The sequence below is a fragment of the Ctenopharyngodon idella genome, chromosome 10, assembly GCF_019924925.1.
Source record: "Ctenopharyngodon idella isolate HZGC_01 chromosome 10, HZGC01, whole genome shotgun sequence".
NCBI lineage: Eukaryota > Metazoa > Chordata > Actinopteri > Cypriniformes > Xenocyprididae > Ctenopharyngodon > Ctenopharyngodon idella.
In genome coordinates this window covers 27,028,671-27,055,807 of record NC_067229.1, presented here as the reverse complement: position 1 = coordinate 27,055,807, position 27,137 = coordinate 27,028,671, and the positions used below count along the sequence as shown (strand labels likewise).

The 27,137-nt window shown below is 34.9% G+C and overlaps 3 protein-coding genes across 3 annotated transcripts in view; 2 read left to right on the top strand and 1 right to left on the bottom strand.

Annotated features, from left to right (window-relative positions):
• The first annotated feature begins 7,062 nt into the window (after positions 1-7,062).
• si:busm1-57f23.1 (uncharacterized protein LOC368621 homolog) lies at positions 7,063-8,813 on the top strand. The gene is made up of 4 exons (XM_051910789.1): positions 7,063-7,316; positions 7,744-7,895; positions 7,977-8,093; positions 8,213-8,813. The coding sequence occupies exons 1-4, from the start codon at positions 7,223-7,225 to the stop codon at positions 8,297-8,299; spliced, it is 450 nt and encodes a 149-aa protein (XP_051766749.1). The 5' UTR covers positions 7,063-7,222; the 3' UTR covers positions 8,300-8,813.
• Positions 8,804-19,104, bottom strand: rassf6 (Ras association domain family member 6). The gene is made up of 11 exons (XM_051910788.1): positions 18,855-19,104; positions 17,947-18,024; positions 15,540-15,618; positions 15,115-15,266; positions 12,669-12,757; positions 10,568-10,761; positions 9,983-10,084; positions 9,777-9,828; positions 9,423-9,541; positions 9,242-9,339; positions 8,804-9,133 (listed from the first exon to the last, which is right to left on the bottom strand). Exons 2-11 carry the CDS (start codon positions 18,003-18,005, stop codon positions 9,058-9,060), a joined length of 1,020 nt encoding a protein of 339 aa, XP_051766748.1. The 5' UTR covers positions 18,006-18,024; positions 18,855-19,104; the 3' UTR covers positions 8,804-9,057.
• Positions 19,105-23,178: 4,074 nt separating this feature from the next.
• The window catches only part of musk (muscle, skeletal, receptor tyrosine kinase), a 38,263-nt gene continuing 34,304 nt past the window's right edge, over positions 23,179-27,137 (top strand). The window contains exon 1 of the mRNA XM_051911189.1: positions 23,179-23,382. Coding sequence (XP_051767149.1) covers positions 23,310-23,382 — 73 coding nt within the window. The 5' untranslated portion in view covers positions 23,179-23,309. The remainder of the gene's footprint in view (positions 23,383-27,137) is intronic.

Genomic DNA, 27,137 nt, shown 5'->3' with positions numbered 1-27,137 from the left:
TGCATTGTGTAATCACATTGGGCGGAAGTACAGAGCAAGTGTTTACAAAGCAAACGTGCAAAGACTAAGTCAAACGCCCTTTACAAAAAATGGTAAAACAACGATGTTGGATGATTTTGAAGTTGGAGGAGAAAATGAGATGGAGTTTTCCGCCCTACAGCAGTACCTACTTCCACCTATGTCACACGTGACCTTTTCAACGTGATTACGTAATGCGTGGCACATCGCAGAGCTAGTGCAAGATGGGCATTTTTGGTTTATAAGTATACATTTTTATTATTTTAGAAAAATCGTTTCACTAGAAGACCCTTATTCCTCGTTCGTGTAGAGCCCTTTGAAGCTGCATTGAAACTGCAATTTAGACCTTCAACCCATTGTACCCCAGTGAAGTCCACTATGGAGAAAAATTCTGGAATGTTTTCCTCAAAAACCGTCATTTCTTTTCGACTGAAGAACATCTTGGATGACATGGGGGTGAGTAAATTATCAGGAAATTTTAATTCTGAAGTGAACTAATCCTTTAAATCCTCCATTATCCATTGTCATTAAATCTCCATTTATCTATTATAACAACTTTTTTATAGGAGAGTTATTCCAAACCATTCCACTGGAGGTCGCTCTGCAAATTCTTGCAAACAAGAGCCCAGGGTTCTTGAGATGAGATCACCCAGCTTCTGGACTGGCAGGACAGGGCTGAGGCTGACCAGTATATTATGCCCTGTGAGGAATTGTGTTGGTTTGACCTGCAGCAAATAGTGACCACTGGAGAGGATTTGGCACAGGTTATTATGTGCCAAGCAACATTTGCAGCTCAATCATGATGCTCTTGTTTGTAATACTAGAATTTCCAAATGTGGAAAACATTAATGATAACCTCTGGACCAAAGATGGCTTGTCACAAGGTATTGCTGTTAGGAAGGCAACACATGCAGATGAACAATTTGAATTAATTTGTGATCCATAAATGCACAAGAAGCAATCCACAAATTAATGCCAGGCATAGTTGTAAATTTATTTATTTATTTATTTATTGTGAAACCCCTAACATATATTTGTGGATCTCATTCTATTTATTTGTGAATCTCTTTACATTTATTTGTGGATCATAATCTATTTATTTGGAATAATTGAACAATTCTAACCCCATAAGCAAGTGGGTCTGAAGGCAATGAGCACGACCGGTGGCAATGGAGGGGTGAAGGGATACCAGAGGTGAGCGACGTGATGTGGGCACATAGGTCTTTCTCTCTGAACACTTCTGTGGTTTTGGCTTCAGCAGTTTTTATTCAATTAGGGGCCACTGGATGGGCCTAACAATGAGTGATGAAGAATTGATTTAGGAGTGGCAGGTGTGGCGTCAGGAGAATGGAGCCGAGAAAATGCATTGGCCTTGAGATTTTTGGTCCCCGAATGATATGTCACAGTGAATTGGAAGTGTGTTAAGAATGAAGTAACGTTCACAGGACAAAGTGGCAAACGACAAACCTGCAGTGCATGCTTACCATAAACAGAATGATATTGTCCGCCGGTGTGGACACAAATAGTTATTGTTATAGTTTTATAACTAGCTATCTACTAGTTATCGTTCTTGGTGTGAACGCACCTATTGCCCACCAGGCCTGATCAGGGTTCAACCATCACACCGGAGATATTTGAGGTTCAAGTGGTAAGTAATGAATTCGATGACTCCGACCTTTAATCAAAAGAAACTGGATGAATATATGAATGCTACCGATCCTGATCTGAATTCTGAATTGTGATGCAGCCTGAATTATAATCACACCGTGTTTGTTCGTTGGCCAGAGGAGAACTGGCCCCCGGCTGGTTTCTCCCAAGGTTTTTTTCTGCATTCTGTCACCTGATGGAGTTTGGGTTCCTTGCCACTGTGGCCTCTGGCTTGCTTAGTTGGAGAGACTTAGTATTCAACAATATTACTGATCTGACTGTACTGACACTGTTGTATGAGAACTGAACAGAGCTGGACAATGACATCACTGTTTTCTGCAGAACTTTACAACAGATGATCTTTACAACAGAACTGAATCAACACTGAACTGACTTCAGCCAAAAATGCATAATTTTCCTGTTAATCACTGTGAAGCTGCTTTGAAACAATTTGTATTTTAAAAAGCGCTATATAAATAAAGGTGACTTGACTTGACTTGATGAAGGGAACTCCGTAGCTAGCGGCACCGCTTCTCAAACACCAGCTTCCAAAAAGTGCAAAAGAAAGTCCATGGATATAGTTTTGGAGGATTCCTCCCCCTCTGTGAGATGATGGCTCTGTTAAAAAAAAGAATTAGTAGGCCTAATAATAATACGTAATGTTGGTTGGCCATATACCACAAGCAGGGCTGTCAGTATCCGGATCCCCGGTGCAGCTTGTTGCCTTCGTCCCTTCTTGGTTGAAATTGTGGGAATCGTCACCACCTTTTTTGCCTTCTAGTGACACAAGAAAAGAGCAAGTTCTGCTTAACAGGTATTTGTGGTGGACCAACAGTCTAATGATCCACGTTTAGACCCTCTTAAGCATCACTTAGCTGGATTTAGCCTATATATTGTCAGTGGGAGGAGTGCATCTTTATAGTAATGTTACTGTATTGTTGTTGTACCAGGAAATGCCTATTATGTCTGCTATTATGAAAATTATACTTTTATTTAATTTTTATTAAAAAAAAGTATTTGCATTTACTTTTATTATGAAAAAATAAATGCAACTTTATGAACAGAAATGTCTTTACTAACGCATGAAAAATGAAAACAAAAATAGTGCCATCTGCTGGGGAAATATGTTTGTTAATAAAAATGGGAATTTTTTTCAGCATTTCACATTGAATTCAAATGATATTATAGATAAGGGCTTTCTGTCTGTCTTGATTATTGCAACATATAAACTGTAAAATGTACTGATTGGTCTAAATCTATAAATACATCCTCTCAGACTAGAACAAAATACATGACCTCAAGGCCAGATTACTGTAATGCTCTACTGGGTTGTTGCCCAGCACACTTAATAAACAAACTACAGCTGGTCCAAAACGCAGCAGCTAGAGTTCTTACTAGAACCCGGAAGTATGACCATATTAGCCCAGTTCTGTCAACATTGCATTGGCTCCCTATTAAACATCATATAGATTTTAAAATCTTGCTAATTGCTTACAAAGCACTAAATGGTTTAGCCCTCCGGTACTTGAGGGAGCTCTTAACACATAGTCCTTCACGTCTATTGCGATATCAAAATTCTGGCCAGTTGATAATCAACCGCAGGCATTAGATCCTTTTCATATTTAGCACCTAAACTTTGGAACAGTCTTCCTAGCATTGTTCGGGAAGCAGACACACTCTGTCAGTTTAAATCTAGACTAAAAACACATTTTTTTTAACCTGGCATACACATAATATATTGTCAATTTATGTTTTCACATTCGTTAAAGGATTGTTAGGCTGCATAAACTAGGTCAGCCGGAACCAGGAACACTTTCTATAACTCCCAATGTACTTGTTACATCATAAGAAGAATGGCATCTACGCTAAATATTAGTCTCTCTGTTTATCCCGAGGTTTACCGTAGTCAACCAGATTTGGGCCATATCCAGATCAGAAGGAGGACCTGCACCTAAACACGAGCACGACACATCCCTGAAATGTCAGCTAGATTGTGTCAACTAGACCATCCCCTGTGAAGGCCATAGACACGAAAGCCATACTGGCGTAATGAATCCGATCTTTCACCAGATGGAACTGGATTAAATATTTTGACTGTTCCAATCCCAATCTAATTTATGACCCGTAATGCTGCCTGAATCATAATCATGCACTGTTCGTTGTTGGCCAGAGGAGAACTGAACCAGAAACTGATTCGCAATCACAACTGGAGTAGAACGTTTGTCTATGGTAAGTGTCACCTTAGTTTACTGTTTACAGAGAGAATACTTCAACTAACGTTAGTTAGCACGGACTAGCATCTTAACATCCTATTACAATACAGATAGAGCTCCACTCTACTGTAATAACAAAAACGCAGAGGAAAAAAAACTGTTTGTTTTACAGTTATGTAAGTGAACCGGGCCTACAGCTATGTTGTAAACTCCCACGTTAGCCGAGCACAAACGTGAATAGCTGATAATGCATTGCACTTTGTAAAGAAAAGTCATGCTGCATCCTTGATCATTACTCCAAGTAATAAGACAGACAAGCTGCATTAATCGACACATTTTTAGACAATATTGGACCCACATCTGAATAACAGAACTACAGAAACGTGAGTTAGCTGGTTAGCAGGAGACATACATATGGGTGTATGTTACATAACATAACATACAAAACTACGAATTTTGAACGATTGCTAAAAAATATAAACATAAATTTTTAATCATACTTACAGGTTGAGATTCAGAGGAGCAAGCTGGTCCAAATAAACTGGGCACTGAGCCATATTTTAAGACCAAACATTTTGTGAATTCTGTGTTAAACTCCCCGAGGTTTAAGAGTAAAATGACGGGAACACAATAAAAGATTGTACTGCTGTGGTATTGTTGAAAAAATGAATTTTCCCTGGCGTCTGTGCGTGCAATAAGTGGGCAGGCAATATGATAATGTTTCGTTGTGACGTCACAACAAAACGGTTTGGGATTCATTTTACAAATGACTCATTTAATTGACTCAGAGTTGACTCTTACTTTTGAGAGACAATAACTTAATATATGGTGCACTTTAAGATTTAAAACTCTGCAGGATGTTTTCATTCACTTAGAGCTATGTTACACACTACACAAAAGGTAATTTTCAAAAATCCATAATAGGGGCACTTTAAGCTGGACAATGACACCATTTTCTTCTAGAGCTGCATACAGTACATCCAAAATTATGTTCCCTCTATCACTGTAAAGCTGCTTTGGTGCAATCTGCATTGTAAAAAGTGCTATATAAATGACTTGACGACTAAATGCTGTTCGTTACACAACATTTCGGTTATGATCAGAAAGACCTGTTATAAACATAAGAAGCCTAATGCTACACTATAAATATAGTCACCTATTGTTCATACATTAAGTTACAGTATTTGATTGTGTCATTTTTTAAAGCTTTCGGTTTATCATTATCCTAAATATACATGCAAATCAGTCAGCATATGTCAGAGGGGTTTTAAGAGTTCATCATCAGTTCAAGTCTTTAAGGAAGCTTGTAGAACAGAAGAGCTTTTTAACTGCGTTGAGCTTTACTGGGCTTATCTTATCACTGTGACTGTAGACCAATATGACAGGGTTAACTGAGGTTATCATAGTCCTTTAATCATCTCGTACTTGATGTCAGTGATCTTAGAGTGTGAGTTTCCCATTTACACCTTGATTTTCCATGACAAAGTAAATAATTAGGCCTGACATTATAGCACCAATTTGTAACCAATTGTTTCTAACGGCTGCAAATCATTGTATACAAATCAGGCTACACAAACAGTTGTGGGTATATTACGCAATGAATATAATACCATAGTAAATCACACTTTGTAATTACACAGACTAGGATGTCATCACTGGTCCAAAATGCAGTCACATACAGACATGACCTAAGGCCAAATGAGATAGCTGAGAGGCCTGATGAGATAACTATCACATTGCCACAGAAATGTGCATTAGTATTTTGTAAACAAGGCAAAAAGTATAAACTGCCTAATGGAATGAATAGTATTTTATAAAGCACTGGTGAGAATTATTATTATTTTTTTTTTATATAAATCTCATCTGTTGTGCTCTGTCATCATGACCTTTATGGACTGGTTGTTTTGTCTTTTTTGTGGTGATGGTGTGATTTTTGTAGCACATGTTCTAGATTGTTTTGTTTTTAAATGTGGCCTTGGTGAGAGGTATTTGGACGTCACTGTTCAGGACAAATGACTGATTATCCTCCTGGGCCCAGCAAAACATGTTTTGGGGATTTAGAATTCATTTTTTTTTCTTTGAAGAAAATGTTAGAAGGTACCATATTAGACAATATATGTGCAAAACGCTGTTTTATTCAGAATTAAATGTTAAAATTTTAGTTTAGTTTACATTTTAATCTACAGCATATGTAATAGCCTACTGATATAAAATGTTTCTATATGATTGTTGTATTGTTGTATGCAAAATACTAATTTTGATTAAAGACCTATTACTTAAATTAAATGTTTTTAGCACTTTGCCACAGAAATCTCAACTTAAATGTAACTTTTAACTCAACTACTCAACATCAACCAAACTTAAATTGTACAAACATTGTAAAATTAGAGTGTTTGCACCCATAATGTCCAACCATAATGGAATAACTATGTCACCCATAATCAACAATCTTATATATATATATATATATATATATATATATATATATATATAGATAGATAGATAGATACCTGTAATAAAAAAGAAAATGCAATTATGAGAGAATTCAATAAGAAGGTGTCATTATTCAAAGACATGTTCTTATTTGCTGTAATTTATCAAGAAATTCACCCAACAGAGGACATGGATGAACTGGATTGTTTACTTTTTTTTATTGTAGTCATTCAAAGTAAAACACTGAAAATTAATGACATACAATTGATAGTAGCTACAAATGCAAAATATACAAGCCCTATATATACATATACAAATTACAGAATCTCAGAGAAAATAATAATAACAATAATAATAATAATAATTAAAAATATAAATAAATAAATAAATAAATCTATGCCACAAAAAAAAGAAAAAAAAAAAAAAAAGAAAAAAAAAAAAAGAAGAAAGAAAGAAGTGACATGTTAATCAGGTATGCCGTAGCGTAGGCATAAATAAGCAGTGACGTTTGTTCTCAAGTGTAGTTAAAGTGTAGTTAAACTCTGTAAGCTTCACCTGTAAGTAACAGGAAGCTAAATTACATGCCGAAAAGCTGTCTACGTAGGCTACTGACAGTAGATCGGCAGCTTACGGTATAAGTAGATTACCCTTTATTTCCTCCTTTATACACACACACACACACACACACACACACTTGTGTGTACACAGAATGCTTTCCCTTGACTTAGGCTACTGTCTGTGTGGATTCACCCTCATTACTTCGGTGGGCGTCACACGAGCTCCACCCTGACTGGCGGGAAGGGCGAGTGAGGTATCAGAACGCGTCAGGCATTCTATGACTACATGGCAGATTCCTAAAAGCCTCTCCACATTCACTGGATCATTCTCTCAGAGATCACGCAGCCGAAGTCATGGATGTTTGCTTTCTTCTCCTTGTGTCTTTTCTCTCCGTGTTTCATTTCAGCAGTGCTGACCAGCCTTTGGAGGAAACAATAGTTGTAGCAAGTAAGCTCTTATTGTTCTTATTATGTTGGATTATTTACAAAATGTCAAATGTTGAACGTGTTTTATTTTTTCGTGTGCATTAAATGTGAATATTTTAAATAACACACCGTGATAGCAAATAGGATATAGGCTAGCTACTTGTTTTAAATTAGGCTACTGTGTATTGTTATTGAGAGATTGCATCGAATGGGGAAAAAATCAAAATTGTAAGATAGAAAGGCTCAAAATTTCGAACATGGTACTTCACAGGATACTCTGATTTAACATTGTATCATTGTAAAAAAAAATCTACATTCTCATTTTTCTTTGTTGGTGAAATGTATATCATTTTAAGTACAGTGGATGTTTTTCATGAACTGAAACATTGCAAATACATTTATTCAAAAGCCAAGTGCTGTCATTAATATTCCCTCTCCATGTTTTACAGGAAATGTAGATCTGCTCGGTGGCTGGACCGACGCCAACCCAGAGAGGGAAGATGTTCAAGAAGCTGCTAAAGAAGCTGTAGAGTCATTCAACACGAAGTCCAAAGCAAAGAAATACTTCAAACTTATCAATATTATATCGGCTCGCACTCAGGTACAGATTTCATATTTTCATACTGTTCATGTTTAAATGTGTATTAATCCACATTGAATAACAGTGAACCTTTCTGTGCAGGTAACAAATATGATAAACTACAAAATAGAGGCCACTATTGGAAAGACAAAATGCCGCAAATCCAAAGATGCAAATATTGAAGGTGCAAATATTGAGGGTTGTGGCATGGCAAGGAAGGTAATTTCTTTTTTATATACTTTATTTCTATTCGATTGTTGCCAGTGTAACACAAATTTACCGGTAGTGTACTTTTCGTATTTTTGACTTGACTTGTTTTTTTGTTTTTGTTTTTTTAGCAACTGGCATGTAAGTTTGAAGTAACCCTTAACCCAAGGAATGATGACCATGAGGTGCAGAAGGTATTCTGCAGAAGATCCTCTTGAATTTCACACGGACACCAAGTTGCCACAGTTTTGCACTTTTGGATAGTTGACCACACATTCTTTTTCTTGACATAAACATTTTTTTGTGATATATAGCTTATGTAGAATGGATAATTTTTGTAAAAATGCCTAACATGGATAGAAAAAAACTCCCTTTGAAAGGATTTTTATATTTTGTTAAGTACCTAAAAATACTTTCGTTTTTTTATAAAAGGTGATAATTTTATAGTAAAGTGAGATCAGTATTTATATTTAAACTATTCAAAAACAAATTATGTAATGACAGATATGTTGCCAAGAAGAAGTGTTTTAAAGTTATGTTTAGAATCTGCTATTGATATACGTTTTCCAGAATTCTACAGTAAGCCAGTTGGAACTTATGAAGTCATTTTTCAAACTTTTTTTTTTTTTTTATAACATTTCCAAGAATACAATCTTGAGAGCAAGCCACAGTAGCCTATATATAGCAATATAGCTATAGTTAATTCACAAATAAACTGCAAATCAAATACCAGCATTTTATTTGGTTTCTCGCATGATAAATATTGTAATTACATTTGTGAAAACTATTTTACATTATATTTACATTACAGCCACAAACTTAACAGTAAAGCCATGTTTGAAACGGCCTATATGCACTCTTGAACATCTCACAATCCTGATTGTCCTGAAGACTCCAGTTTCCATCTTTTCCATTTCTCTTTGTACTCTGTGGTTGACTTCATGTGGAAAACAGTTTCCCATTGCCAAGACTTCATTTATACAGTTGTCTCGGTTTTGACCGGCATCTTTTTTTTCAAGCAATGCAACAACAGACTCCGTTCCTTTTCATATCTGTATGATAAAAACACACGTAAGCCTATCAGGTAACACCATTGTTGATAAGTAGGAACGTCATTGCAAAAAACACATTTTGTTTTTCTTAAAGAACTGTAGACCTACTTTGCGATTATTCTTTGTTCTTCTTGATGCTCTTGCTCTTCCAGCTTCTGCAGAATTACTCTCAAAATGGGCATCTCTAAATTGAGGTATTGAGCGACCTGTTAAAGCAGTGGAAACAGGACGTTAGTTTTATTTGAGTAGGCAATACAAATTTCTGTAATGTCTGGAGAGCTAGCCTTACATCAAGGCTAACTTCCTGTTCGTCTGCATCCATGAGGAACATTTTCATAATGCTGTTTGATGGTCCTTCTAGAACACGTTCCCACAATGGCAGGTCTGAACTGCTCAACCTTCGTTTCTCTACGAACAAACGGATATAACAATCAGAAATCTGACTCTGTAAACATAAGCAAAGTCTAAACTCTAGGACAGAGAATCTTGGAACAAATGTTACTAAACAATGGGATAATTCTTATCAAACAAATATGGACCAAATGTAACTAAATTATGGTTTAAAATGTTCTTCTTTTTTTTAATGTTTTGGAATTAATTGAAGGTGAAAACACATAAAACTGAATCCGTGATTCTACATTACCTCCACTTTGATGAATGCAGTAGAGAGCAAAATCATTTGGACTGTTTTCTACCTGCATTAAAAAAAAAAAAAAAAAAGGTTATCAGTGAATTTGTCTCAAAATTAAGGGTCAAAATAATCAGTCAAGTACAACAAAATAAAATCAGACACATATAATCATTAAGGGGCTTATGTATTGAATTGCCAGTAGTAATAATAATACCTACTTTAAATTTCAGAAGCAGCTGTGTAATGACCTCTTGTGTTGTCATCTTGCTGTTAATGTGCACATTTGTTGTTGCGCCATATGATGGTGTAAAAATAGATGTCTGCAAAAAAAAACAAACAAAAAAAAAATGAACCAGAATGCTATAAAAAAAGGCTTGCAAAACTAATAACTAATAACTGAAAGTACAATTAGCACAATCTTCCCTTTTGTATTCCATAGAAGAAAAAAAGTTGTATCTTGTGTATGACTTTTCATTGATGGGTGATCTTTCCATTTAAAAAGTTTGGTCTGCTTTACAAGACCCTTAAAATGTATCGATAGCACGTGAAGGCAACATAATTTACATACAACTGGCGATCATGGTGAATTATGTCAACAGATGGCAGTACAAGTACAAATTTAAAGTTAAAATTCACAAAACATTTTTCCCTTTGGACTTTTATGGATTTATTTATATATTATGTGTTTTCTGTACTCTGGGTTTACCTATATTTCAGTTTGCCTGCCATAGCAATAATACTAACAATATTATTAATAATTTACATCTGGCTTCCATGTTGGTCATGGTAGATGAGCTACAGACCTTGTAGTTGTAGAAATGTCCATTGATGGAGAAGCGATTATTTCTGTTCTTCTGACTTTCTACCATCTTCTTACTTTTCACCCTCATTTTCACCAGCGAGACATCACTCACTGTACGGACCAGACATGAACTTTCTTCACTGATAGACACAGTCCGGGAAGGCCTTAAAGTCTTGCTCTCGTATTCGATGTAGTCTTAAAGAGAGATGTAGTATTGTGTTAATTAAAGGTGCAATTTTTTTAATGCAGAAATCAAACTGAATGATATTAAGTAGTGCTGTCAAATCAAATAATCTTGATTAATCGCATCTAACATAAAAGTTTGTGTTTACATAGTATTTGTGTGTGTGTGTATATATATATATATATATATATATATATATATACACATACATACATACACATATGTATACACACACACACACACACACACACACACATGATTAATCGATTTGACAGCACTAATATTAAGTAATTATACTGTTTTTATATGTATTTTTCTTAGATTTAAAGGTGCAGTAGGTGATCTGGGAAATGCTAACTTTAGCCTGCTAGCATTGAAAGCATATGATCCCACCCTCCTTGCAATTCGCCGTTCAAAGCTACACCTCGAAAACACAAGAACGCGCACAGACCAGACGCGAGACAACCAGAGACAACATTATTGGATTACATCATGTGTCATTCACTGGAGAGCAAACTTTACAGTACAGTGAGTAGCTTTGAAAACATAAAAATAGTTCCCGATTAGACGCTGGTTGTTGCTGTCATTGAGTTAATTCATAAAGGTACACAAACTACATAAGCTACATTATGCATTACTATCAAAACGCATCAAAATCTAATCATACCATGTACTAAAAGAAATACTGCAACCATGGCATCATCTTTCAGACACTTTGACTCCCGCAGTTGTCTCCAGTGTGAAAAAGCAACACCGATGTTAATTCTGGTTTTAGCTCTTTTCTGATCTAGACGTTTTTTCATCATAGCCTTTTCTAAGACTGTCTTTCTTTTCGTAGATCCTTTGCCAGTGCCACTTGTTGTCGGTTCAGAAGGAAAGTTAGGTTGTTGCTGTTTGCCTGCCATTCTCGCTCTGTCTGCACAGCGTACAAGAACTGCACTGATGACATATGATGTCTGCGTGAATGTCTGCAAACACACATTGACCGACAGGGAACACATGCTATTATTTCGTTCGGACTGAATGCAATGATTGAATGAACATTTTATGGTCCTACTCCTTTCACAAATGATATATATAAGACCGCTTAACATAGTGATTGCTATCAGGATATGAGGAGACTTTCAACCTGCATAACAAAAATGTTTCTGTAGAGAGTCACCTATTGCACCTTTAAGTTTCTATCAGTTGTAAGGAAACCTATTTAAAAGCATATGTTGCCATAGTGCTAATTCTACTGTCTTCAAATAGAGTGCAACAGTCAGAAGTAAAAACTCCATTCATTTTCTCCATAGGGAAACTGATTTTTAATGGTAACTTAAAAACCTTTAAAGACAGCCCTACTGTGAGCTATGAGGTTGTTAATCGATGGTATTTGCTTCTGCTGAAGATGTCAGCCCACATTATTTCAGCTTATTTTTTAAAATAATCATGTTTAACAGCATAATTCCTGGTGGAAAAACTACATTACCCATGATGCTGTACAGAAAATTCCACAAATCAGAAAGCTGAAAAAAGCAACATGCGGCTCTTGTTGTCTCCGTCCACTCCCATGAAGCACTGTGAATGGCGTTTTTGTATATAAGCATATTTTGCAATAAACTCTCACACACACACATATCTCAATGCTTTGCAATGCTTCATGGGATTGTAGTTCTTTCCCCCACTAAAGCTGTTAAGTACACAGTCTTGTACTTTTGTATTTTTGTCCAATTTTCAAATACTTTTTTGCTTTTGTAGTGTTGTGATTCACCTCGTATCTGATTGTCTTGGTTCATGGCTTATAACTCTTATAACTTTTAAAAAAATCTCTATGGGAAAAATGAATGGGAATACAGTGCCACTGAAAATGGGGGCGGCACTAATGCACTCTATACTGTCTGTGCCAATTGTAGCTGAAAAGTAAAAGAAATGGAACCTTTATTAGGATTTTCAGGTTTTGTGGGTCCAGCTTCCTCCACTTCATCAATACGAAGATCATCAAATTCTCCCCAACGTGTCATACCCCTAATAGAAACATTTTATCAAATCACAAAAATATACTCTATTGAGAAAGCATAAAAAAAGATTGAATCTTTAACAATGATTGCTAGGTCATTTTGTCCTGTGCAAACTGTACAAATGGCTTAATCTCATCTAAGACAGAAAGTTTGTTTTGTGTCCACTGGCTTCCTGTTAAAATTGTGCCCATTTTATTCAGATTAAATGTTCAAACCTTATCTTCCCACTGTAGATAATCATTGTTTAGTTAGTTCTGTTCTGTTCCATGTTAAAAACAACTTGCGCTCTGTCAACAGCATTTGTAACATACCAAAGAAAATATTGACTTGTCACTTAGTTTTTGAAAACAAAAGATACACAGTAAAAAATATACTGTTTTGAAGCTAAAGCTGCAAGACTAATTGTTGACAAAAAATGACAGGTCAAAAAAAAAAAAAAATAATCATCATCTCTAAAAAAAATGAAGGTTCTAATTGGTATCTATGGTTCAGTGAAGAACCTTCAACATCCAAACAGTTCCATTGCTCAAAAGGTTCTTTGTAGTGGAAAAGATTTGTCAAAAATGTTTATTTAAGAGGTTCTTTGGGTAACCAGAATGGCATCGCTGCGAAAACCTCTTTTTGGTTCTTCCTGGTACATTTATTTTTTAAAAGTGAAGGAGAAGCAAGTTTCTCTGAAACATTAGTTGAAATAAACATGATCTGCTGCCAATTTAACAAAGCTGAAATCAATAAACTGTGCTTTGCGTTCAGATTATGTAATCTTTTTATTTATGTTTTTTTATTCCAGGCTTCCAATCATTATTTTTCATCAAACAAAAGTTGTCTGTTTTTAGACATCAAGAGATTATATAATAATTACAACATGAATTGAGTGCCCTTCTTTGGTACAATCCTACCTCAAGGGTCTATAATTTTAACTTTTTAATTATTATTATTATTATTTTTTTTTTTTACTCCATAAATCTAAAAATATTAAATCCCTCAATAACAAATAGACACTAAAACTTGGATATTCAGCATAATACTGACTGACTAAATCTCACAAATGTTGATATTCAGATCAACATTTGTGATTAAGAACAGAACTAAGAAGAGTGTAGAATTTGTTCTATCTATGATCAATAGAAAAAAAAAAAACCCTACTGTTTGCTTTAAAGGTACTTGTATTCATATACTCATACTATACGACTAAACGGTAACACTTTATTTTAGGGTCTTTTAACTAGTTGCTTATTAGCATGCATATTACTAGAATATTGACTATTTATTAGTACTTATTAAGCACATATTAATGCCTTATTCTGCATGACCTTCTTCTACATTCTTAATCCTATCCAATACCTAAACTTAACAACAAACTTACTAATTATTAATAAGCAGTAAATTAGGAATTTATTGAGGGAAAAATCGTAGTTAATAGTGAATATGTGTTCCCTATACTAAAGTGTTACCGAGTAAACTTTTAGCAGATATTTTAAAGTTTATAGTCCTTCTCTTCCTGGAAAATAAACTGAAAATATTGATGACTCATCAAATGTTTATCCAAATGTTGTCCAATCAAATGCTCTCTAGTATGAGAATGTCCCTCCCCTAATTCCACCTACAAGTAGCAAATCATATTTATGACGTAATCTAAAGGCAAACTAAAACTAAAGACTGTTTTAGGGATGAAGAGATGAGCCCTTCAATATATCCCACGCCATCTTTGTTTCAGTAGGAAATACATCAACACAGCATCACTTGGTTTCATGGGGTCTTGTCACCATGAAATCAAAAATGACATTTTGTTTTTTAATATAGTATTGCAAATTTTGTATTCATTATAAATAATTTTAAATTTATGTGCCCTCATAATCTTTAATCAAAATAACTTCTCCCTCTTGTAAACACTTCTCTATCACTTACATGAGATCCACCAATAGCAAACCACAACCATTCAATCACTTCCCATGGGCAAAATCAAGTTTTTCTAGTTCGAAAAGCAGTTTCACCAGAAAAGACAACTTTCGTTTCATGCCGAATTTAAACATGCCCATAGACATCCATTGTACAGTACAGGAACGAGTTAGCTTTTCATGCCACTGATGTCAGTAAAAATGTTGTCAGTAAAAAGTTTAAGCTTCATTGAACCTGGAAAATTCCTTTAAATAGATCAGAACATTTTAACATATTTCTTACAGCCTTTCCCTTTAACTGAAAAGAACATGTTACATGCAATACAACGCTGGTTATTGCACATAAACAATGGATGGTTAAAAAAAAAAAAAAAAAAAAAAAAATATATATATATATATACACACACACACACACACACACATATATATATATATATATATATATATATATATATATAATACTAACCTTTTGTTTCCAAGTGGACTCATAGGGTCTGGTGACTTGACTGATGAGTCATTTGTAAATATCTGTTTCTCATCTTGTATTTGTAACTGAATGGGTCTCTTCACACCCCAGGAAATGGCAAGGATGCCTTCAAATGTCACCTTCCCTGCATTCTAAAAAGCAAACATGACATCTTACTGACTGGTCTGTGATACTGCTATACTGTGTCAGCAGAGGGCAGCAAAATGCTGTTTTTTGTTTGCAAATCATAATTATAGGCCTTTAAGTTTTCCAGGGCCCAAAGTCCACAAACAAGGGTGCAAAGCCACACGGTACAATCAAATACCCACTAAAATGGCCAAACTTGTATCTCACGTGCACTAATTAAGCATTATTAATTTAACGATTGCATTATCATCCATAAAGATATAAGAATGATGTTTCACCTCATAGATAGAGAGCTGCAGGTGTGTTTTGTCTTTAAGAAAGCAGTTGTAGTTGTTCAATAAAGAGAAAAATTCAGCCCTTTGAATTCAAAAAAAAAAAAAAAAAAAAAAACAGTAAGAAAGAGACAGAGTAACACTTTATTTTGATGCAAACTAACTATAAGAATCTTTGCAGCTACATGTCAACTCTCATTAGAGTATTAGTAGACTGTCTGCTTAATATCTGCTAACACTTTATTTTGATGCTCCCCAACAGACATTCTACTGAATATACGTAACTGCAACTAGATGTCAACTTGCTCTACTAACCTGAACCCTAACACTTAATTTAACTTAACTATTATCTATTTTTAATTGCAAGGGAACATTATAACAATCTGAGTAAAATGTTTATTCAAAACTAAAATGTAAAACTTTAAACTTCATATTAAAGGGATATTTCATCCAAAAATGAAAATGATTTCATTAATTACTCTCCCTCATGTCGTTCCAAACCCGTAAAATTTTTGTTCATCTTCGGAACACAAATGAAGATCTTTTTAGTGAAATCTGAGAGCTTTCTGTCCCTCCATTGACAGCTACACAACTATCACTACTCCACTATACCATTTTCAGTCTATGTGACTCTAGTGGATTTTTTTCTTTACAAAATCTCCAATGTGCAGCATGACGCATGCGTGTTGTGTTGACATGAGAACAAAGTTGTTATGTGACATGCATTGGAGATGAATATTTTCTAAAGATTAAAGCTGCAGTCCGCCATTTTTCCTCTTTGTCACCATCTCTGTTTGAAACCTGCGATTGCAGTCATATGCGGAATTGTTATCGTTATGTGCGTTGTGCATCGGCACGACTCCTCAGCGGATGAATCTAATGTTTGCTGTCAATCACTACACCGGTGTGGATACTGTACTTCAGAATCACAGATTCTACGTCTTGAAAGTATGACAAATATAAGAATTTGTAACAGTAGTAAGTAACATGTCTGCTACTTTTGTTCTGACCAACTGAGGAAAAAAGCATTAGGCCTACAATAAATCGTGCTGCCAATAATGATTAAATCTAACGATCGCTTAGCTCGAATCACGCCAAACCGTACAAATTATTATTACTGTTATATTTTGTTCTCAAATTGTTAATGTTAACAACATCAGCATTGCGTGACTATGTGTATTTAGTGTGTATTAGCGTTACCTGTAGATTTCAATTTCTGTAGCCACTCCACAGTCCAAAGTCTTTTGCTTTTTGACTACGGGTAAATCTCCAGTTGTCACTGATTACAATCCACCATCAAAATGATAAGTTTAATTATTTCAGCTGCTATGAGAACAAGCTATAAATTATCCGCTACAAGCAGCATCCTCACATTATAAAGCCGACTAGCCTGGACTCCTTCCTTTCTGTTTACAGACGTGATGTAATGACGCAAAGACGAACTGCTGCATGCTTAAATTTCCCGCGGAAATCCACCAAGTCGCTCTTATTATAAAACATTATTACAAGCTTACCGTTGTGAATCGAGCTAAGATAAGGAGATGAACACTGGCTGGATATGTACTTGCTAAATGATTTTTATATAATTTTTACCTAAAAAAAGTTACGGACTGCAGCTTTAAGTTGTGGCCTAATGGTTAGAGAGTCGGACTTGTAACCCAAAGGTCTCGGGTTTGAGCCTTGGTATCGGCAAGAAATGTAGGTGGAGGGAGTGAATGAACAGTGCTCTCTTCCATTCTCATTACCCACAACTGAGGTGCCCTTGAGCAAGGCACCTAATCGCTCCCCGGGTGCCGCAGCAAAAATGGTTGCCCACTGCTCCGGGTGTTCATGGTGTGTGTGTGTTCAATATTCACTGCTCTGTGTGTGCACTTGGATGGGTGAAATGTAGAGCACAAATTCTGAGTATGGGATACTATACTTGGCCACACATCACATCATTTCACTTGTAAATAAAGTGGTAAATTATGTTTTTTTGCACAAAGAAAGCACCCGTGTCACTTCACAAACCTGAGGTTAAACCAATGGAGTCACAAGGATTACTTTAATGATGTCTTTACTACCTTTCTGGGGCCTGAAAGTGGAAGTGGCATAGGCTGTCCATGGACGGACAGAAAGCTCCCAGATTTCATTAAAAAGATCTTCATTTGTGTTCTGAAGATGAACGAATGTCTTACAGATTTGGAATGACATGAGGTAGAGTAATTAATTGCATAATTTTCATTTTTGGCTGAACTAACCCTTTAAGGTTCATTTCCAGGTTTAAATTAGATTTTGAATCTCAAATTTTAAATGTCTTCTCAGACTTAATATACTGCTTATAATAGTATGCCACGTGTTATATCATATATATTCCGTTGATTGCAAGAAATATCTATTTAAATACAATATATTAAAATATATAAGTACTCACCTGGAACAAGATTTTCCAGCACCAATTTGAACAACAGAGTTTGACTGACCTGCATTCATTTCAACAAACCAACCCGATCTACAAAGAAAGTACATTTTTCATGCACCATTAAAACCTAAAAAACTCAAGGCATGAAGACATTCAAGTCAAGACTGCTGGATATTTATTCAGATGAGTTCCAACTGTGTTCAAACACGTTTTTGTCTGCATTAATAGTCTCTGGTATTTGAGTGAAGGCAGCTGATGTGTCCACGCACATGTTACTAGCAAACGGACCCTTTCAAAATGCTGTGCTTTCTTTCTTTAAACACTAAAGCCTGAGGCCATTGGAGAAAAAAATAGACTGCCGGTCTTGTGTGTTTAGGGTTGTTTGAGTTGTACTTTCACTTCGCTCGCTCAGTCAGACCAGGAACATTCAGTGAATTTGACTGACGAGGGAGCGGTGTGGTTTTTCAAGTTGGAGCATGCTCTCTACAAACCACAGATACAAATCCAGCTCCGCGGCAAACACAGCTTTGACTGGCAAAAGATGTGCATCTGTATGTAAATTTATCTGTCAGCAGTGCTTGGCGAATGCAATCAAACAAACAATGACACAAGTCTCAAATGAAACAACATTGAAATTTAAAGCCATAGTGTGAACTCAATTCAGAACTCATTTTAGATAAAGATTTGAAGTCCCTTGTGTATATTCATAACCATAACATGTTTTCAATTGAATTTCTTACTTCCTTAGTTACCTGGTAATTTCATAATACAATGTAGGCTACTTTGTTGTAAGTCACTTTTTTTATGAAGGCTACTGCCAGTAACATACGTATAACAGCATACTTCCCATAAACAGACTTGATGTAACTCTTTAAATATAATACTGTAGTAGCACATAAACACTCTCACAGTTCACTCACCTGCTGTCTGCTTAGATCCAGTGTCAGTGGACTTTAACAGGAAGGGGTCACATATCTCTTCCCAAACTGCTGCGGCAATAGCAGTGTCACAGAATGAAGAGCTATAGTCCTTGTCAGGTGTTTTTCTGGTGATTATTTCAATGTTGTGCTGTAACTTGATCCAACTCACCTCTTCTAAGTGCATTCTGGGAATGCCTGTCAATGCAGCGAATGTATGAACACACCCTTAAATGAATTGCTCTGTTTGAATTTGTTGGCGCAACAGGAAGTTTTGTTTTATGAGTGACGCACAAAATTACTCACAAAGCTACATATTTGATAGGGTTGTCATAGTAAAATTTCTGCAGAAAAATTAATTAATTAATATCAGAGAAATATTTCTGTAATATACATTACCGTTCAAAGGTTTGGGGTCAGTAAGATTCTTTAATGTTTTTTGATCAAACATACAGTAAAAACAGTAATATTGTGAAATATTATTACAATTTAAAACAACTTTTCTATTCTAATATATTTTTAGATGTAAATTATTCCTGTGATGCAAAAGAAAAAAAAAATAACCACACAAACAAAGCAACATGCAAAAAAACAAAAAAACAAAAAAACAATAATAATAATAATAATAAAAATAAAAACAATAAAATAAACTTTATGCAGGTACTGTATACAGAAAGTATTAAATAATTTGAAATAATTAAAATTTTTTTACTTAAGATACGGTCATGTTCTTAATTGGTAACACTTCTAACAATGAGCAATTTTACAGCATTTATTAATTTATTAATGTTTAAAAAATAGTCATGTTCATGTTAGTTCACACTGCATTAACTAATGTTAAAAAATACAACTTTTGATCTAAAAATGCATTCGTAAATTTTGAGATTAACTAAGATTAATAAATGCTGTAGAAGTGTTGTTTATTCTTAGTTCATGTTAACTAATGTAGTTAATGTTAACAAATAAAACCTTATTGTACAATGTTACAGTTTTGATTTGTGCTAGTTTTTAAATAACAAATATAACTTAACTTTCAAAGCATTATGTAAACAACCCAATGATATATGATTTATGAGGACACAAATTTGTATAATGACATGGGTATTACACTGGTACACAGGACATTTCATGAGTCCTCATATTTAAAGTAGCTTTAAAACATACTAAACAATGTTTTATTAAAAATGTAAAAATGCAGAATGTTTTCTGTGATGGGTAGGTTTAGGGGTAGGGTAGTGTAGGGGGATAGAATGTACAGTTTGTACAGTATAAAAACCATTACGCCTATGGAATGTCCTCACTAAGATAGCAAAACAAACGTGTGTGTGTGTGTGTGTGTGTGTGTGTGTGTGTAGATAAAATGTGTTAAGTTCTGATCTATAATACAAATAGACACTCCCAAAAGCTGCAATATTCAGAAAGAATGACAAAACACAAGTGCACTTTGACCCTCAACCTTTGTCCAGCCTTTTAAAGACCCATCAACAGCTCCACGCTATTTCAAAATATTGCACAGAGGTTTGCAATATACCATGTTTTGAAATCTCTTTTTCACACACTCACCATGTTTTTGCTTTAGCTGTGCATTTTAATCATTAGAAAGTTGCTACATTTCATTTAAACTGCATTTGCTTCACACACACATACAGCTGCTAAAATGAACAAAGTCAAAACAGCTGTGCAACCCAGAGTCGTTTAACTTCATGTTAGCCCACATTACAGATTGGGATATCTTTTGAAATCTACAGGTTTGCTAAATAGGAACGTGCAATTACTGAAATCCTTGGCTCATGGTGTTGAAGCTCTTCTCTAGCTGTACAAGAGATGGCAGTATAACTTAAGTGGCACAGAGACCTATGGAATCTAAGGCACTGTGTTGGAGTGTTTTTATTTACTGTTTATTTATTTACTGTTTTAGTGATTTACAGTTGGATAGGCAGGCCTACATAAGTTTGGACCTTTTAAAAGGTAGGTTTGGAGTCAGACTGTGTTATAGTTCTGCCTCACTCATATTGTATTGCAGAATGCTTGTTGGGTGATCACTGTAATATCTCAATGTCTGCCAAATCTCTGGGTGACACTGTTAGGGTTACGAACTGAACATCTGAGGAATCGCAGCTGTCTTCAGCCTCCCTATGATGTTAACTTTGCCATTACAATAGACTCCATTTCATGAACCTCAGTACACTACTGTTCCAAAGATTGAAATCATAAAGTTTTATTATTATTATTATTATTATTATTATTTATTTTTTTAAAGGAATTAAAACCTTTATTAAACAAAGATGCATTAAACTGATCAAAAGTTCTTTTTACCAAACTGTTCATTCTTTCCACAAAAATATGAAGCAGCTCAACTGTTTTCAACATTGATAATAAGAAGAAATATTTCTTGAGCATCAAATTAGAATGATTTCTAAAGGATCATGTGACACTGAAGGCTGGAGTAATGATCACAGAAATCAATTACATTTTAAAATATATTACAGTATAAAACTATTATTTTAAATTGTAATAATTTTTTTACATTATTACTGTATTTACTGCATTTTTTTTTTTTTTTTTGATCAAATAAATAATTCTGGGTTTAATTGAAAATAATCTCAAATGTTCAGTGTTGTCTCAGACTATAGATTTATATATATACCCACTGCCCACATTATTATGTACATCTTGCTAGTAATGGGTTAGACCCCCTTTTGCCTTTAGAACTGCCTTAATTCTTCTTTGCATAGATTCAACAAGGTGCTGGTAACATTCCTGAATTGGAGTAGAAAAAATATTTATAATTTTATAATTAGATTTAGATGTTAATGAAAAAAACTGCCTTTTGTGCAATTCACATGTTTTTGTTTGTTTGTTTGTTGTGAGTGTTGATTATTATATCAAAAAATTAAATAGCAACTGAATTTAATAGTTTTGGCTCTGTTGTTAATTGTAACCTTTAATATTACAGTAATGTGCAAAAAAGGGCTCCCTGTATATAGTTCAGCATTAGCTGAGATCATTTTTTATCCTTAAGAAAATGTAAAGTATAATTAAATTTATTTAAAGAGAGAGACACCATTTGTTCAATAAACCACTGTTTAATAAAAAAAGAAACAATTTTATGTTTAGTTTTCTCTCCCTCTGCTGTACCGAACCGTTACTTCAATACCGAGGTACGTACTGAACGGAATATTTGTGTACCGTTACCCGTTACACCCCTAGTGTGTGTGTGTATATATATATATATATATATATATATTAAAGAGAGAGAGAGAAAGAGAGAGAGACAGAGACAGAAAGATAAGACACAATCCATGTAAACTAAAAAATGATAACTACTGAAACTACTATAAATAATAGGAATACATTTTGCATGTGCCTGAAGGAAAAAAAGTGTACATTCTCTTAATTTTGGTAGAACCAACTGAATTAATTCAGCGGTCATAGACTGTTCTTTTTTTTCTAATAAAATATAGACTCAATACTCAATGATGCATGTATTTTCAGGACATTCTAAGTTCTATGTATAAATAAAAAACTGTCAAAACAAACGCCTCTTCAGAAGTGATATTAGCAGATTTCTCTCCATATCATGTGTTGTGCACGCTCAGAATAAAACGTTGTAATGCAATTACCCGTAAAAGGCAAAAGTGCAGAGGATGGGGACATAAACAGTCACTTTGGGAAATGTCACTCTCCAGCTTAAAATAAATCGGTACGTACGGGCCAGTGAGCAACAGGTGGGCCTTTCCATACAAAGGCGAATTGAATGCAAAGGCTGTGCCTGTCATGCTATTGCTATGAGTGAGGGAGGACAGGCGTGCGTTTCTGAGTGCCGGTCAAGTCACATAGAGAGAAACATAACTTCTTACACTTACTTTCAAAAAATATAATTTAGCAATACGATTCAGCTGTTAAAGTGGATTCACAACATGAGTCCAAAAGGAATTGTGTGAAATTGGTAAAATTCCTCTAAAACACATCTAATTAATAAAGAACTAAAGTGAAGGGAAGCATTTTTTATGAAATATTAAAGTATTTATTATGCAGGGTAGATTCTAAATTGAATGTCGGAAGTGATATTAGCGCAAAACACTGTAATAGTGATTTTATTTCCTACAATTTCATTCATGATGTGAATCATCATGTTCACACTAAATCATATGAGGTCTGAATTTTGGCAGTACAAACATACTACAACATGTTCCCTTATATAAAAATGGCATTATTGGTATTTTCTGAGCACTTTCTGTACCTCGGCCCCCCCATATCACTGTAAGCATATCCAGCAGCTGGTCCTGTCTATCTTCAGCTAACCGCACAAGCATAGTGACTCGAACAGATCGCAGGCCTGTCTGCAGCACACGAACACACACTGTACTATCTGCAGGGACTTCATTTCAGAGCTTTGATATGAGGCTGACAAATGGATTTTAATGCTGATTCGAAGCAGAACGTTCTAAGGTGAACATGAAGGTCCTTAAAATCATTCCACTGATACTTTTTCTGGCATATTTCAGCCTGACTGAAGGGCTTCAGAGAGGTGAGTCACGGCTTCTCATTGTGAATAACTAACTTGTGTTGTGCAAGCATTAACCACATGGTGAACCAAGGCAGTTTGTTGATTATTAGGATTAAGGATCTGTTGAAGTGTGGACACACTGAAAATGTGACAAATTTCTCTGGAACATTCTCAAATCAAGCTGGATAACATGGATCATAAAGTTCATTTTTCACTCAAGTTCTTATACTGATGAAAAAGTAAAATATGTGCCAATATGGAATTTATGTTCTAAAATGACTTTTTTTTTTCTAAAAAAAAAAAAAAAAAATGTTTTTTTTTTTACATTTTGAAAATCAATTTCATATCGCACATACTTGGCTATAACAAAAGTTTAAGTAAACAGTTTATTGTAATACTAAATGAGGTATTTGTCACAATAGAACCATTTAAACAGTCTATTATTAGGATTTTTTTTTTTTAAGCAAAGCACTAATGACACAATTCAATGCACATAAACATCAAGAAAGCACTACATAAGATATTTCATGCATGACGATATTTATAGTAATGCATGAAGTGTTGAAAGTTTATGAAAGGAGCTGTTTTTGACAGCAGCTACTGTGCCTTGATACAATGTGTGCTGTATTAATAATAGCAGTAACAATGGCCATTCATAACAAATACTTCATGTCATCAAAGATTAAAGCAGAGGATGAAAGCTTCCAGAATGTTCGTTCCACAATATGCACACCATACCATGTTAAAGCGCTTCAAAACTTTCATTTTCAAATCGAGACAAAGAAAAAAAGAAGGGGGGAAAAAAAAACTTTTTTCTTTGCACCCACAGTGAATAAACATTTATTATAGTCTGGTTTTCCCGTTTGAGAGAAGCAATTACATACAGACCACAAATATAGAATCATTTACAGTCTTTTACAGTATCAGTCTCAGAATCATTGACAGATGGGTTTTGATTTGTGTAATTATGTTTCAAATTGTGAGGTCACGTCAAGCCTAAACTCTAATTTGTGACATATGACTTTTGGAGAACCTTAAAGCATAGTTGTGACCTCAGAGCTCTGAACCTCAATGTCTTCCAACTGGAAATGTTTATGATGATTTTGGATTCCAGTTGGGGAAGATACACTGTACGGCAAAGGATTTTCTTAAGATGTATTCATGCGGTTACTAATCAACATCTTAAAATATCTTATGAGGTCACAGGTAAGGTATATTGGTTTTGGGCAGCATGCTAAAATCAATTGTTCTACTTAGAGCAAACATAGTGACGCCTTGGAATGATTTTTAGAATTTGCAAGAGTTATACTGAAAAGTAATGATTTAGATTGTTTGAGTGTGGTAATACATAAGGTAATATTTTATATGCTATGCTTGCCAGATATGTAATGTGTATCTCATATAGCCAGAACAGTGGTGAAAATGTTATATTCTTCCCATCCAACATAGAAGTTACGTTATCATTTGTGCACACAAATGCTTCAAATTGACCAAAAATGACTATGAAGAAAGTTTACTCTGACTTTCTAAAGCAATGGTTCTCAACAGACGGGGCATGACTATAGGGAAACGAATCAAAAAGTTTCATTAATGATTTTTTAGTACTTAAATAATAATTGATAACTACAAACATAGCAAATATACTACACAAAACCAGTGCTGTTTTTGGTAACAACACCATTTATTATGACAAAACTCTTATATGTAAAAATATATTTTAACTCTTTCGCCACCATTGACTGAATTTCCTGGCAATCCATGTTTTCATTGTTACACTGCATAGGGGGCACTATTACACCATGGCTACCCCGGACGCGAACAGCGTGATGCGTCAAACAACAATAGAACTCATTATAATCAGTGATATTCTCTACACTGGATGCGGTTGCATCTGGTGTAGACACGGTGTTATGCATATTCTGAAAGATGAAAACACAGGCGAAGAAGAAGCAGAAAAAAGTGATATAAGTTTGAAGTCAAACATTAAACAGCACATAAATCAAAACTGCTGAACGTTACTGAATGAAATGTTGACCCAGGAAGAGATACAGAACTGTGAAGCATTGGGGGTGTTGATGGAAGTGATATTCCCCATCTCGGTTGGAAACTTAAAAAAAAAAAAAAAAAAATGCTGGTGGGGAAAGAGTTAAAGGGATAGTTCACCCCAAAATGAAAATGATCCCATAATTTACTCACACTCAAGCCATCCTAGGTGTATATGACTTTCTTCTTTCAGCCAAACACAATTGGAGTTCTATTAAAAAATATCCTGGCTCTTCCCAGATTTATATTGGGAGTGAATTGTAACTGAGATTTTGAAGCCCAAAAAAGCACATCCATCCATCATAAATATAATCCAGGGGTTTAATAAAGGCCTTCTGAAGTGAAGCGATGTGTTAAGCGAATGTATAACTTTATAAATTAATCACTGTAATAAATGTGGAAGCTCAGAGGATAAAGCAAAACAAAACAATGGTCACAAATTAGAAGTCTAAAATGAGAATTTTTAAAGAGAAATGTCGGAAGAGCTTGAGTTTGTTGCCCAGCCGTATTTGTTTGAATTGCGAGAGACATCTACTCTCACTTAAGCTTAAGCTCCTACATCCTACATAATACGCTAGAACTCGAAATGCACGCACAGATGGACATTACCAGAAGCTGATTACAGTTTATAAAGTTATAATTATGGATATTTTTCTGACAAAAACGCATTGCTTCGCTTCAGAAGGCCTTTATTAACCCCCTGGAGTTGTATGGATTACTTTTATGATGGATGGATGCACATTTTTGAACTTCAAAATCTTCTAATTACTATTCACTCCCATTATAAAGCTGGGAAGAGACAGGATGTTTTTTAAACTAACTCTGATTGTGTTTTGCTGAAAGAAAAAAATCACTTAGGATGGCTTGAGGGTGAGTAAAAAATGGGATCATTTTCATTTTTGGGTGAACTAACCCTTTAATACTCTCATATGAGCAATCTCTCAGTAACGACAATGATTTATGTCTCACAAGTCTTAAATATGACATCAAAATGTAATGGTTAATTTCAAATTGATGAACATGATGACATAAATGCTTCTGATCACATAAATGCATCTTTCTGTTGGTAAAAGCGGCAAATTTGTGTGACCAACTGAACCAACTGCAAAATTTGCGTGGAGAATCTTTAGCCCTCATGCCCAGATTCCTATTGAAATGACTGGATTTTTTTATTGCCAGTTGGAACCAAATCTGATGCATACATTGACAAGCATTCATCCTAACAAACCATGAACTATGAAAGGTCATAGGAAATATGACCCAGCCTGCATTAATTATAGGTTACATTCGGGAGTGTCACCACTTAATGTCCATTTGGATCCAGGAGCAAAATCAGTTGAGAACCACTGCTATAAATCACTCTCTCAATAGATGATGCCAAAATGGTATGCGATCAGATGGTTAGGTATAAATTTGATATTGACGTACACACTACCTCAATCAAATTAATAGCATCAGTAGCTGTTCCACACATCATCTGGCTGTAAATGACCAGCAGAATGAAAATGAATGTTCCTTCTCACCCTTTGCAATAAAGTACGTCTTTCTTAGTATCACACAATATGTTATTCACACAGGAAGGTATCGTGAAACAGGACAATACTGATGTACAACACTAGACTAACATTCATATAATCCTTAAAGGAGACCTATTATGCCCTTTCTCAAAGCCTTGATTTTGTTTTTGGGCTCTACTAGAATAGGTTTTCATGCTTGAATGTTCAAAAAACACA

Excerpts from the sequence above, each read along its gene's own strand:
- si:busm1-57f23.1 (XM_051910789.1), top strand. The coding sequence starts at position 7,223 with ATGGATGTTTGCTTTCTTCTCCTTGTGTCTTTTCTCTCCGTGTTTCAT. Across the intron at positions 7,317-7,743 it reads GGAAACAATAGTTGTAGCAA|GAAATGTAGATCTGCTCGGT; the intron begins GTAAGCTCTTAT and ends CATGTTTTACAG. Across the intron at positions 8,094-8,212 it reads GTTGTGGCATGGCAAGGAAG|CAACTGGCATGTAAGTTTGA; the intron begins GTAATTTCTTTT and ends TTGTTTTTTTAG.
- rassf6 (XM_051910788.1), bottom strand. The coding sequence starts at position 18,005 with ATGAATGCAGGTCAGTCAAACTCTGTTGTTCAAATTGGTGCTGGAAAA. Across the intron at positions 15,619-17,946 it reads GCTGGAAAATCTTGTTCCAG|GGCTGAATTTTTCTCTTTAT; the intron begins GTGAGTACTTAT and ends TTGAATTCAAAG. Across the intron at positions 9,829-9,982 it reads AGCTGCTTCTGAAATTTAAA|GTAGAAAACAGTCCAAATGA; the intron begins GTAGGTATTATT and ends TTTTTAATGCAG.